Raw genomic sequence first — 13,765 nt, 5'->3', positions numbered from 1 at the left:
GGCATGCATCACAGACTACCTACAGAGAAGTGAGAGAAGACAAAGACCCATGTACCTGGAGACTGTGGGTTTCAACTGTGATCAACTATGCTCTGCAGTACCTGCAGTAAGACGGGACCAAGAAATCTAAGGGACCCCGAGGAGACAGTAGGAGCTGGCTATTCTCTAGAGGTTAAAAACCAGAACTCTGAGTTTTTGGAAAGCCTGTTCAAATTTCACTTGGCAGAGTTCCCATTGTGGCTCAGCAGGTTAAGGACCTGATGTTGTCTAGTGGAGGATGTGGATTTGATCCTGGCCTCACTTCGTAGCTTAAGGGTCCAGCAATGCCACAAGAGGTCATAGATACGGTTCGGATCTGGCCTTGCTGGGGCTGAGGCATAGGCCTGCAGCTGCAGCTCCAATTTGACTCCTGGCCTGGGAACTTCCATATGCCACAGGGGCAGCCATAAAAAAAATCAAAAATAAAAAAATTTCATTTGGTATAGCTCTGACATTCTGAGCTCGACTGCCTCTGGGCTATCCTGGGAGTGAAGGCCCTGTGGGACTTCCACAGAGTGGAAGAGCCAGGCTACCTTGCAGGGGTCACTAGAGACTCCACCTGTCTTAAAGAGTATTGTACAGTAAGCAAAAACAAGGCATCCCTCTTTGGTGATTTCAAATAATCAATACTCTACTCCTGAGATGGAATGGCTATGGACAAAACTGGATAGTAATCAAATACAGTCCTTCAAAAAAGTGGGCAGGAGTTCCCATCATGGCTCAGTGGTTGACGAATCTGACTAGAAACCATGAGGTTGCAAGTTCGATCCCTGGCCTCGGTCAGTGGGTTACGAATCCGGCGTTGCTGTGAGCTGTGGTGTAGGTCGCAGACGCGGCTCGGATCCTGTGTTGCTGTGGCTCTGGTGTAGGACGGCAGCTTCAGGTTCCTAACCTGGGAACCTCCATATGCCGCAGGTGCGGCCCTAGAAAAGGCAAAACAAAAGACAAAAAAGTGGGCAAAAAGAAATAGCTAAAAATAGAAAGTCTGAAGAACTGTTGTAATGTTCCATCTGCCTAATAAGGAGGGAGTGAGCTATATTTATGGAATAACTGCTACCTGTAATAATGGTCATTCACTATCATTTCTATAGAAGAGCTCAAGGTTCATACCAAAAAACGTAGAAAAATCAGTGTATGGGGCTCTTAATCTGTATGGGTGTGGTGTATGGGTCATATCTGAAATGATCATGAAAGGGATCAATGAACACTACTTAGAGATAAGGAAAAGGGCCATTAGTTCTCAAACTATGAGTATGGAGCATCCTTAATGGCTGCCCTTAGGTACACATAAGGAAGGAAGGGAGACTAACAAATAACTAAGATTCTGGGTGTTCAATTCTATTTCCAACAATACAGATCCACTGTCATCTATTTAAGTGTTACCATTAGTTTTGTTAAAATAAAAAAAACAAACAACCAAACCGAATCCGACCACAGCCCCTTGAGAAAAGGGTTTGTACCTTGATTCAACTATGTGTATCTCCCAGAGTGCCTACTATGGAGGAAAGGTTGTTCAACTACAAGTTGATGTAATGGTCCATATTACAGGATTCCTTAGTGATTCTGAAGAAGTCATTCTATTGTGGGGTAATGCACTACTGTTAAAAAAAAGTATAGGAGTTCCCTGGGGGCTCAGTAGGTTAACGATCTGGCATTGTCACTGCAGTGGCTCTGGTTATAGCTGTGGTACATGTCTGATTCCTGGCCCAGGAACTTCTGCTTATGGCAGCCAAAAAAGTACAGAACTTCAATATTCTCTTTTTCTGGCTGTACTCTGCAGCATGCAGAAGTAGTTCCTAGGCCAGGGATCAAACCCAAGCCACAGCAGTGACAATGCCAGCTCCTTAACCAGCTGAGCTACAAAGAAACTCCAAGTATTCTTATAAAGTTTCTGGAAGATGGAGATCCCATTGTGGCTCAGTGGTTAATGAACCTGACCAGCATCTATGAGGACGCAGGTTCAATCCCTGGCCTTACTCAGTGGGTTAAGGATCTGGCGTTGCTGTGAGACATGGCTTGGATCGTACGTTGCTGTGGCTGTGGTGTAGCTCTGATTCGACCCCTAGGTCTGGGAAACTCATTTGCCGTGGGTACGGCCCTAAAGAAACAAAAAGACCAAAAGAAAAAAAAAAAAGTTACTGGAAGAAAAGCCAATCTAGTTAAAGAAAGAGACTCTAATTCAAGACAACAAAATCCTTTTTTGAAAGAAACTATACCATCCACATTGGTAATGAGTCAAAGATTACGAATAATCTAATTCTGTGTACTAAGATTTGGAGAAGAAATAATTTTCTTAGTAAAAAAGAATTGGTTAAAAAAAATTGAAGGAAATGGAAGACTAGATTTTCTGAAAGGTAGTAAGATGAAGCACCACATGACATATGTGTAGGAATTAACATCTGGTTTACAGAATCTGTCTTGATATTACCTTTGACCATAATAGCTTTCGAAGAATTGTTCTTTCCATGGTTCTACTTTTTTCTCCTTCTCAAGCTCTTGTCGAATCCTCACCTGCATCTCAGGTGTAAATTCTCCTGTAATGTACAAAAGAAAATGAAAAAAAAAAAAGGATATTCAATAGAAATATGCTATTTGCAACTTTTCACTATTTATAAATCATGAAAGACTCATGGAAGTCAGAATGCTATCACGTGAAAGTAAGAGAACATTCCTCACCACAAAAGAGAACTACCTAAGTGTCATCAGGTGAAACAAAAATGCTTACAATACCCCTCCATGTAGTTTTCAATACTTAGTCGAAGTTGATGGGACCTTTCCTCTGGGCTTGCCTTGTAGCACCGGCTTCCTGCTCCAAATACCATATTCCCTATAGATTTCTTTCTTTTTTTGACGGTGCCTGTAGCATGTGGAATTTCCAGGGCCAGAGAACAAACCCGTGCCACAGCAGTGACCTGAGCCACTAAAGTGACAATACCAGATGCTAACCCACTGAACCATAAGAGAACTCTGCCACTGGACATTTTATTATTTAAAAGTTCTGTTTCTCCAAGGCAACTTGTATTTATTTAGTATTTAAAAGTTCCGTTTCTCCAAGTTCAACTTCTCCAAGGCCTTTAGCTCTAACTACATAATGAACAGCTGTGGCATCTGAGGTTCCAGTAAAAAGGTGGGGAGGTATTTTGGAGTGTTCAGTTTTCTAATTGTTCCTGAAATTGTCCTAGTGCGCTAGCCATATGACACTCAATAAGCCAAAGACTCCGCTGCTCTGAATATGCCACTTCCTTTCTTATACTACCAACCACCTCTCATTCCTCCCTATACCATCAGCGGATGAACATGCTTGGTAGGTCATCTTCAAACCTGTGGCTCAGATAGGCTGTTCCCTTTTATTCTCTAATACTGAGGACATCAGAGAATAAAAAGCAGGAATGTCAGATTTGAAGTTTAAGACCTTTTAAAGAAAGGTACTGGTAATAGGTATATATAGTCATATATTAAAGAAAGGTACTGGTAACAGGTATATATAGTCATATTTTTTTTGGGGTGGGGGGCAATGTCCACTGCCTGCAAAAGTTCCTGGGCCAGGGATTGAACCTGTGCCACAGTAGTGACAATGCTGGATCCTTAATCGTTAAGCCACCAGGGAACTCCAACCGGTATGTCTTTAAGAGCTTATGTGACTTCGATTCTTTCAGAAAAAAGGGGTCTCTACTCAAGGAAATCTTTAAGAGAAAGGTTGAAAGTAATCAGCAAGAGACCGCTTCTACATAGAATTTGCCGTAAAAAGAAAAAATAGGAAGAAAAACGTCAACAACTACATGAAGAATCTATTAATTAGTTGGTCAATTAACTCTAATTGTGAGTGATCTGACAAAAGGTAAGCAATGAACAGCATTCCTAGCGCTCCCTTATAAATAAAGTTTCTCATTCTTATTTTCATAAGTAATTTCTTGGCATAACTTCATATGACTTTTCAAGTATTAGTCTGTATTCCATGTATACTGACACAATGACAAACAAAATGTTTGAAATAAAAATAACACAGGAGTTCCTGCTGTGACACAGTGGGTTAAAAATCCGACTGCAGTGGCTTGGGTTATTGCAGAGGCATGGGTTTGATACCCGGCCTGGGGTTAAAGGATCCAACACTGCTATCGCTGCAGTGTAGGTCACAACTGCAGCTCAGATTCAATCCATGGCCCAGGAACTTCTTTATGTCACAGGTGGAGCCATTGGAGAAAAAAAAAAATATATATATCTAGCCAGTGGTTTTAATAATGACTGAATATTCGAATCACTTAGGGGAAATTAAAGCAAACACTGAAGCTCAGGCAAAACAAAATCATTGAGAGTGGGACTCAGATGTCAGTATTTTAAAAACATACCATAAGTGATTATAATGAGCACTCAGGGTTGAGAACTGCCAATAGTGACCGATACTATATGCTAAGTGCAATCAATCTCTTTTTAGTGCTTTATAATTTACCCTCCAATAATTTGTTAGATTAGAATTAGAAACAGGGCATACATAGCAAACCAGTCACCATGTTAGCAATTCTCACTCATGACCTGTATTTACTAAAATGCTGACTGCCACTGAACTGTACACTTCAAATGGCTTCATTTCATACTGTGTGAAACATTTCCCAATAAAGCATTTTTTAAAAGAGTTCTTGGAGTTCCTGTCATGGCTCAGTGGTTAACAAATCCGACTAGGAACCAGAGGTTGCGGATTCGATCCCTAGCCTTGCTCAGCGGGTTAAGGATCCGGTATTGCCGTGAGTTGTAGTGTACGTTGCAGATGTGGCTCGTCTCCCGAGTTGCTGCGGCTCTGGCGTAGGCCAGTGGCTACAGCTCCGATTGGGCCCCTAGCCTGGGAACCTCCATATGCCACGGGAGAGGCCCAAGAAATAGCAGGTAGACAAAAATAAATAAATACAAATTAAAAAAAATAAAAAAGAGTTCTTGGAGTTCCCGTCGTGGCGCAGTGGTTCATGAACCCGACTAGGAACCATGAGATTGCGCGTTCGATCCTTGCCCTTGCTCAGTGGGTTAACGATCCGGCGTTGCCGTGAGCTGTGGTGTAGGTTGCAGACGCGGCTCGGATCCAGCGTTGCTGTGGCTCTGGCGTAGGCCGGTGGCTACAGCTCCGATTCACCCCCTAGCCTGGGAACCTCCATATGCCTGGGGAGCAGCCCAAGAAAATGGCAAAAAGACAAAAAAAAAGAGTTCTTAGTGATTCTTTTTACTGTTAATTTCATTGAGATTGGGCAGTAAGAAAGAGGTTTCTCACTGTTTACCAAGCCATGATTCATAGGACCATAAAATAACTCCAATTTTATACTCTGCTTATTAAAATGTCAATTCCTAAGCATTAAGCTAGAATTAATGAATCAGAACCTTAAGGAATAGGGCCTAAAAATGTGGTTTGTTTTTTTTTTTTTTTTTTTTTAATTTCCCAGGTGACTCTCAACCCTTGAAGGAACATGTTTCCGGACTGTAGAGCCAAACCTGGGTAGCTGCCCTTGATAAAAGTCTAGCAATGTGTGTCCCACAGAACAGCTAGTCCTACCCTATGAAATATCCCAAAACTGGGCAAATACCCATGGACGTTCAGAGGGGCCAATATGCCCTCCGAGTACATACATGTCCTAGGAGACACATAATGTCAGACACTTACCTTCTGAAAGTCTTTCCTTCCAGCCTTGGGCTGCTGAGGTAAAGAACTCATTGTTAAGGGCTGAGCCATTTAACTTCATCAGACCATCTGGACCAACCTAGGTCAAAGAATAAGCCACAAAAAGCTTACAAAGAAAGCCAAACATATCATGTGGAATTAAAGGTTCTTGTCTTTTTAGAAAAGAATGTATGTATATTAAATTTTATAGAAACACGCCTGTATCATACCATGCTGCTTATCAGGGACACTTCCATTTTCTAATGCAAGTGAAATCTCTGGAGTTCCCGTTGTGGCTCAGTGGTTTAAGAATCTGAATAGTAGTATCCATGAGGAGGTGGGTTCTATCCCAGGCCTTGTTCAGTGGGTTAAAGAATTCAGTGTTGCCACAAGCTGTGGTGTAGGTCACATAAAGACAGCTTGGATCCAGAGTTGCTGTGGCTGTGTGATGTAGGCCAGCAGCTGCAGCTCCAATGTGACCCCTATTCTGGGAACTTCCGTATACTGTGCGTGTGGCCCTAAAAAGACCACCACCACCACCAACAAAAAATTATAAAAAATTATACAACCATTATTTTAAAAAAGAAAGAAAGAAAAGAAAATGAAGCTGAACCACAATTTCAGAGCAATATAAAAAATACTCCAGGAAGTCCCTTGTGGTGCAGTGTTGTCATCACAACAGCCTGGGTCACTGCTGTGGCATGGGTTCAATCCCTGGCCTGGCAACTTCCACATGACAAAGGCACAGCCAAAAAAAACCCCCAAAACCAAAAAACCCCAGATGGATCAAAAACCTAAAACCTAAATTTAAGTTTAAAGTCACAAGTTTTTGAAGAAAATCTAGTATCTGTTTGGACATCCTAGGGATTAAAGAACCCGACTCACTTTACTTTCTTTTTTTTTTTTTTTTTTTTTGTCTTTTGCTATTTCTTTGGGCCGCTCCTGCGGCATATGGAGGTTCCCAGGCTAGGGGTCGAATCGGAGCTGGAGCCACTGGCCTACACCAGAGCCACAGCAACGCGGGATCCGAGCCGCGTCTGCAACCTACACCACAGCTCACGGCAACGCCAGATCGTTAACCCACTGAGCAAGGGCAGGGACCGAACCCGCAACCTCATGGTTCCTAGTCGGATTCGTGAACCACTGCGCCACAACAGAACACCCCCACTTTACTTTCTAAATCTATCTGGGCCAATATTATTTTCCCCTGGCTCTAACTTCTTCTGTTAAGGGATAGACTGCAAGTAGACCATGTGACCTCTGCTGCAACAACTCAACTCTGCCATTGTAGCACAAAGTAGCTATAGATAATGTGCAAAAACTAAAAGGAGTGGCTGAATGCCAAAAAAACTTTACAGAAACAGGCAGTGGGGCTGAAATTGGCCTGCAAGCTAGTTTGCTGACTGCTGACTTGTACTCCATAGATTTGGTGGAGGAGTAACAGGCTTCACTATGAGAACAGGTCATCCAGCATCGCACTGAATATTTCAGTGTTGTGCGAGGTACTTCAAAACAAGTTAAGCCATTCTATAATTTTACAGTTCCAACTGTTTAAAAAACATAATTTGCTTTCTGGAGAAACAAAAAAGTTTACCTCTTCCACAGAAATACCTTCAAATATATGTGAAGGGAGGATTTTAATCCATGCCCCTTCCTTACTCCTTTCTCTGGTCTAAATAACATTTTTCTACTGTTCACTATTAGGAACTCCATACACTGAAATACAGTTTCCAATGTTTCATGCTAGTAATAATCAGAATTTTTGATGAATTCCAAACTTCATCTGACAGTGAAGCAAAATCTAATAAACTCCATATTCCTTATTCATAAGGACAATATTTCTCAGATTATTGTGTGCTCCCACCACAGTCACTGAAAAACCCAAGTAACCTCCTATTTAGAAAACCCCATAGGACTGCAATCACTGAGACCTTTAAATTCCAAAATTACATGTGACAATCTTTCTCCTAAGAGAGGACAGGGCCACGATCCAAAAAGACAGTTCTGAGAGAGGGAGTGGGAGGTATCGGGAACTTGGGCTTATCAGACACAACTTAGAATAGATTTACAAGGAGATCCTGCTGAATAGCACTGAGAACTATGTCTAGATACTCATATTGCAACAGAACAAAGGGTGGGGGAAAAAATGTATACATGTAAGGATAACTTGATCCCCTTGCTGTACAGTGGGAAAAAAATAAAAATAAAAAAAATAAAAAATAAAGACAGTTCTGAGGAACTCACACTAGAGTTCTATAGATAGACCCTTCCGTTAGGTCCTGTGTTTAGGTGTATTCCCAACTGAACAACTCAAGTGTTTATTTTCTTAGCAAGCAAAGTTTTTACTAAAGGAAACTCCCAGGGCTGCTGGGAGAGGGAAGAAGACCCCCCCCTTCTCTATTGTCCTATAGAGGTTCTTATCTCTTAAAGGTGGGGAGAAGCACCAAAATAGGGTTCAGAAAGATGTGGTTTTCTCCCATTGGCTTTATTCAATTACCTATATCAGTCCTTGTCCAATCGAGTGTTTAAAAAAGACCAGCACACTGGGTGTTCCCATCATGGCTCAGCGGAAACGAATCTGACTAGTATCCATGAGGACGCAGGTTTGATCCCTGGCCTCACATGGGGGTTAAGGATCCAGTGTTGCCGTGAGCTGTGGTGTAGGTTGCAGAAGCAGCTTGGATCCTGTGGTGCAGGCCCGCAGTTGCAGCTCTGATTCAACCCCTAGCCTGGGAACCTACATATGCTGCGGGTATGGCCCTAAAAAGACATGCCTAAAAACAACACCTGAGAAGTGCAGGCATTCCTGCTGTGGCACAATGAGACTGCCAGTGTCTCTGGAGCACTGGGACCCAGGTTCAATCCCTGACCTGGCACACTGGGTTAGGGATCTGGTGTTGCCTGTGATATAGGTCACAACTGTGGCTTGGATACGATTCCTGGCCTGGGACCTCCATATGCCACAGGGCAGCCCCCGCCCCCACAAAAAAAAGAAAAGAAAAGAAGACAAGCACATTCCCTAACAGGAAGAGACGTTGTCCAAACACTGCCAAAACTCTTGTCTTCTAACTTGTTCTAGCCAAGAACTGGGCATCCTAAAAGTTCTAATTTCTCTAAGAAGTATTAAGGTGGGGAGAACAGTCTTTGTCTTGTCTGCTGGTGGTTTATCTGACTTATTTGGACTCCTCCGAAATGGACTCTGACCTTTCGCATGTGCTAATTCATAGCACTATGACACTGATATCAATATAGTCTAGTAAAAGATGATTTTCAGAATGAGAGATTTAGTTTTGACTTCATAGTCAATTAGCTATGATGATGTGTGTAGCTTACTTACTCTCCATTAATCTCTTACTATAAACTATGGAATGTATCTTGTTCTCTTACTGTAAACCAGGGAAAACAACTTTATCATCTTGTTTTTTCATAATGATTAGAAAAAAGTGGAGTGCCTAATAGATTATTTACAATACAGCAGGTATCTGGAAATAATCATAATTATAAGAAAAAGTCTCAGAATTGAACAAACCTTATAAAACCATAATGATCCTTCTGCAGAGGAGGAAACAGAAGATCAAAATGAGGAGTGACTCACCAGCCACTCTTTCCTTGATAAAAGTGTAAGTCTTAGACCTTTGCCTTATTTCTGATAGACCTAGATCTCTCTGGTCCGTGCTTAAACTCTTCCAAATTTAACCTGAGATTGAAAATTAACATTCTTAATCCCATGAAAAACTCAGAAACCCCTGTTTAATATCTTAAGACAACTTTTGTCCCTGAATGTATTCTATATATGCCTAGATCCTAATATGATAGCTAGGCAAATTTTACTCCATAATTCTGACATTCTGATAAGAGGCATCTTTTCCTTTATAAAGACTTATAGGGCCAACCTATTAAGAATGCTTACAAAAAAGTGTTATTTCTTATTGAATACCTTTGATACACACAAAAAGCCACTTAAAAGTCTCAAGGAGTTCTAAAGGTGACGAAGCCCCAGATAGGTTATAAAGCCACTTACGTGCAGGAAGTAACATACCTGTCGATCCACCTCTGGCAGCAGCAAAAGCAGTCGCTGCTGGCAATCTCCAGGGAGGACGGAAAAGGTGTGTTTGTTAATTAGTGCTCGAAGGTTTGTATTAACCAGAATGGAGTCAGGTGTCTCAACATCAATTTCAGCACATTTAGTCCTCTTCATCTGCCCTATAAAAATAAGGGAAATAATCACTTGGGCTTCCTTCACATTCCTGTTTCTATCTGAACAATACCTTGCTCTGCAGTGCAAAACAACCGCAGTTCTTAGTACTTTAAAAGAGCACACTGTGAAGAAGGTAATACTTAGGGTTCTCAGAAATAAAGCAAGTTTTGTCCACTCATGAAGGATAAAAGAATCTAAGTTATCTTCTCTGCAAAAATGCAATAAGTCTGTAAAAGTGAACCTTTTGCCATATAAAAAAATGCATTCTAGGTTTGAGACTTCATCATTTCCCAAATGGAAATGTTTATAATAATCAACACATACACAGAGTGACTAAAAAACGGAAAAATTCAGATCTATATACAAATCATTCTGAGGCTCCTCTTCCCTTTCCAATGATAATTATTTTCATCAATTTTAATTTGCATTAGCTAAAACTGTTATGACTGAATAGCTTAGCAGTTACAGGAAATCTGTTCACAATCAGAAGGTTTCAGTCAACACTGATGGATTTGAGTACACAAAGTTTTAAAACATAAATGGCAAATACATATATAAACGAAAGACTAACTTGAAAATATATCTGCAAACCACAGCAAAAAGTTACTATTCTTAATATCAAACGTGCATTTATAAATCAATATGAAAAAGACAAATATCGCCAAGAAAAAATGAGCAAAAAAGGAATTAGCAGGCAATTCATGGCTAACTAACTATAAACAGATGCTAAGGTTTTAATATTAAAGAAATGCCAGTTAAACTATTGAACATTTTTTATATATCAAATGGAAAACATTGCAATATAGTGATAGGACTATTGAGGGAAAAAGCAAAATCCATTTCTAATACTGCTGCTGGGGCTGAAATCAGTAACAGAAGAAATCTTGAGAATATACAGTAAAATTTTTAAGTGCATAGGAATTGAGGACCCATAAATTATACAATTAGGAATACTTGCAAACAGCTACATAATCCTGGGTAACCCCTGCCTCCTGGCAAAAGCAAAAGTAATCTTCTTTAATAGTAAAGAGTTTCCCTTAACTTAGGCCCATAGGATTTCTGGAGATGAAAATCCAGCACTATCTAACAAACATTTACCCTGACAAACCAAAAGTTATGCTACTATGACAGAGCCAGCAAACCAGAAATAAAAGATTTAGACATAGGACTGATATCACTAAAACTGTCAAATATACAGCTATGTGTAAAATGATTAAAGAAATGAAGAACAGAATTGTAAAGATGAGCAAATTGTAAAGAAACGAACACAAAGACTTTAAAAATGGGGAAAAGGAAAATAAATAAATAGGATTTATGTATGCATTTAAAATAAAAACTTCTGAAATCAGATACCGAGTGGACTAAAGAGGAGGGAATTACAGCCACACAATTCACCCAGAATATAGGAAAGACAGAGAAATTACTCTTAAGGGCTTTAGCACAAAGATGAATGACAGAATGAGAAGGTCTAATATGTGCTTGACTGGAGACCCAGAAAGAAGAAATTGAGAAAACGGAAAAAAGCTGTTGCCTGGTTTTGAATAATGTGCAGCAGAACATTTATGAGAACTGGTGAAACCACAAACTGAAAGATTTAGAAGCATAACATATTCAAAGCAGGATGAGACAAAACCCATGCTTAGGCCCAGCTTAATAAAACTGCTCATCAAAGACCAAGAAATAGCTTGGAAACATCCATAAGGAAGGAAAGACTTCCTTAAAAAGTACAGAATAACAGCAAGCTTAACAATAAAGCAATCCATAACAAATGGATCACTCTAAAATGTTGAGCGAACGTAACTGTCAATGGTATACCTATCGACCGTCACTGATATACCCAACGGTACCTAATGTTGGTATATTAAACTCTCCTTCCAGAACGAAAATGAAATGAGACATTTACAGAAATAAAATTAAAGGCTTTTTCTACCAAGACAAATGCTCTAAATAAAGTTCTCAAAAGACAGTACTTAGGAAGGAAAATCACTGCAGAAGGAAGGGCTGAAATACAATGGAGCAAGATAGACATGTTTGCATAAAACAACAGTATTCTAGTGCTTAATTTGTGAGATTATTAACAGAAATGTCAGATAATAGTATTTATGTCCAGACAGAAAAGATGGGTGTTGGAGTTCCCGTTGTGGCACAGTGGTTAACGAATCCGACTAGGAACCATGAGGTTGTGGGTTCGATCCCTGGCCTTGCTCAGCGGGTTAAGGATCCGACGTTGCCGTGAGCTGAGGTGTAGGTCGCAGAAATGGCTCGGATCCCGCATTGCTGTGGCCCTGGTGTAGGCCAGTGGCTACAGCTCTGATTCAACTCCTAGCCTGGGAACCTCCACATGCCGTGGGAGTGGCCCAAGAAATGGCAAAAAGACAAAAAAAAAAAAAAAAAAAAAAAAAGATGAGTGTTAAGTTGTTATAAAGCACTTCCACTGTCCTAGAATAAAATCAAGATGGTTACTTTTTTTGCTAAGAGAATAAAACTATCAATGTGAAGCAGTGAATATTAACTTACTGTGGTAATCATTTCCCACTATATACATATATCAAGCCAACAGGTTGTATCTGTAAAACTAATAGAACAAAAAACAGAATGTATATAAAACTCAGTAGAGAAGTTCCTGTTGTGGCTCAGCAGAAATGAATCTGACTAGTATCCATGACGATGTGGGTTCGATCTCTGGCCTTGCTCAGTGGTTCGGGGATCCGGCATTGCTATGAGCTATAGCGTAAGTCGCAGACATGGCTCGGATCCTGCATTGCTATGGCTATGGCATAGGCCAGCAGCTGTAGCTCTGATTCAACCCCTAGGCTGGGAACGTCCATATGCCGCAAATGTGGCCCTAGAAAGCAAAAAAAAAAAACCAAAAAAACACACAAAAAACCCCAAAAAACCAACCCTCCCCCAAAACCCACCCAAACAAACAGAAAACAACTCAGGAGAGGAGCGAAAAGAATTATGAAGGAATTAAAATGGACAACAGGAGTTCCCTGGTGGCGTAAGGGGTTAAGGATTTGGTGTTGTCACTGCTGTGGCTCAGGTCGCTGCTATAGCACAGGTTTGACCCCCGGCCCAGGAACTTCTTCATGCTGCAGGCATGGCCAAAGAAAGAAAGAAAATAGACAGCAGTTAAAAAAACTTCAGCCAAGTCAAAAAAATAGTTTATTCATTAAAAAAAATAAATAAATAAAATGAGGACAAACATCAACAAAAAAATAAGACCATAGAAACAAGTCCAAATAGATTAAAGATCACAATAAATGTAAATGGATAAAATTCACCAAAGAAGAGATCTACGTATTAGATTAAAAAATAAAGAAATTTCAGTTAGCTATATGTTGTTTAAGATATACCTAAAGTACAAATACACAGAAATGAACAAAGTAAAAATATGCCAGGCAAAAACTACCCAAAGAAAATCTGATATACCTCTATTAATATCAAATGAAAGATACCTGAAGTATAAAAAACTTAATTTGCAATTGATTGGATAAAAAAATAGAGTTCAGTGGGGGAAAAAAATGTATACATGTAAGAATAACTTGATCCCCATGTTGTACAGCGGGGGGTGGGGGGGGAGTTCAACCCACCAGGAAGATTTTAAACATGAAAAAACATCTAATATAATAAGGTAGCTTCAAAATATGTGAAATAAACTAACTGAACAATCAGAGAAGTGGACAAAGCCACCATGAGGACAGGAGAGCTCAATAAATCAAGCATACCAAAAGCAGCCAAAAAAAGCAGAGGGGGAAAAGGCGGAACTATTTTTCAGATCAACAAGTCGATCCAATCAACACCAAATTCTGTGTTGAGTAGACAGTACACTTACAATTCATTATCATTATTTCAAAAAAGCAGGTCTCAGTAAATTTGAAATGTTAGTA

At 40.1% G+C, this 13,765-nt stretch overlaps 1 protein-coding gene across 4 annotated transcripts in view; it reads right to left on the bottom strand.

Moving 5' to 3' along the window:
• ASXL2 (additional sex combs like 2, transcriptional regulator) overlaps positions 1-13,765 on the bottom strand; it is a 140,022-nt gene that overhangs the window by 16,467 nt on the left and 109,790 nt on the right. For all 4 annotated transcript variants that reach the window (XM_021087739.1, XM_003125333.6, XM_021087740.1 and 1 more), the window contains 3 exons: positions 9,717-9,880; positions 5,681-5,777; positions 2,468-2,573 (listed from right to left, as the gene is read on the bottom strand). In XM_021087739.1, the coding sequence (XP_020943398.1) occupies positions 2,468-2,573; positions 5,681-5,777; positions 9,717-9,880 (367 nt within the window). The remainder of the gene's footprint in view (positions 1-2,467; positions 2,574-5,680; positions 5,778-9,716; positions 9,881-13,765) is intronic.

Source organism: Sus scrofa, chromosome 3, assembly GCF_000003025.6.
Source record: "Sus scrofa isolate TJ Tabasco breed Duroc chromosome 3, Sscrofa11.1, whole genome shotgun sequence".
Taxonomy (NCBI): Eukaryota; Metazoa; Chordata; class Mammalia; order Artiodactyla; family Suidae; genus Sus; species Sus scrofa.
This window is presented reverse-complemented; position numbering and strand designations above follow the sequence as displayed.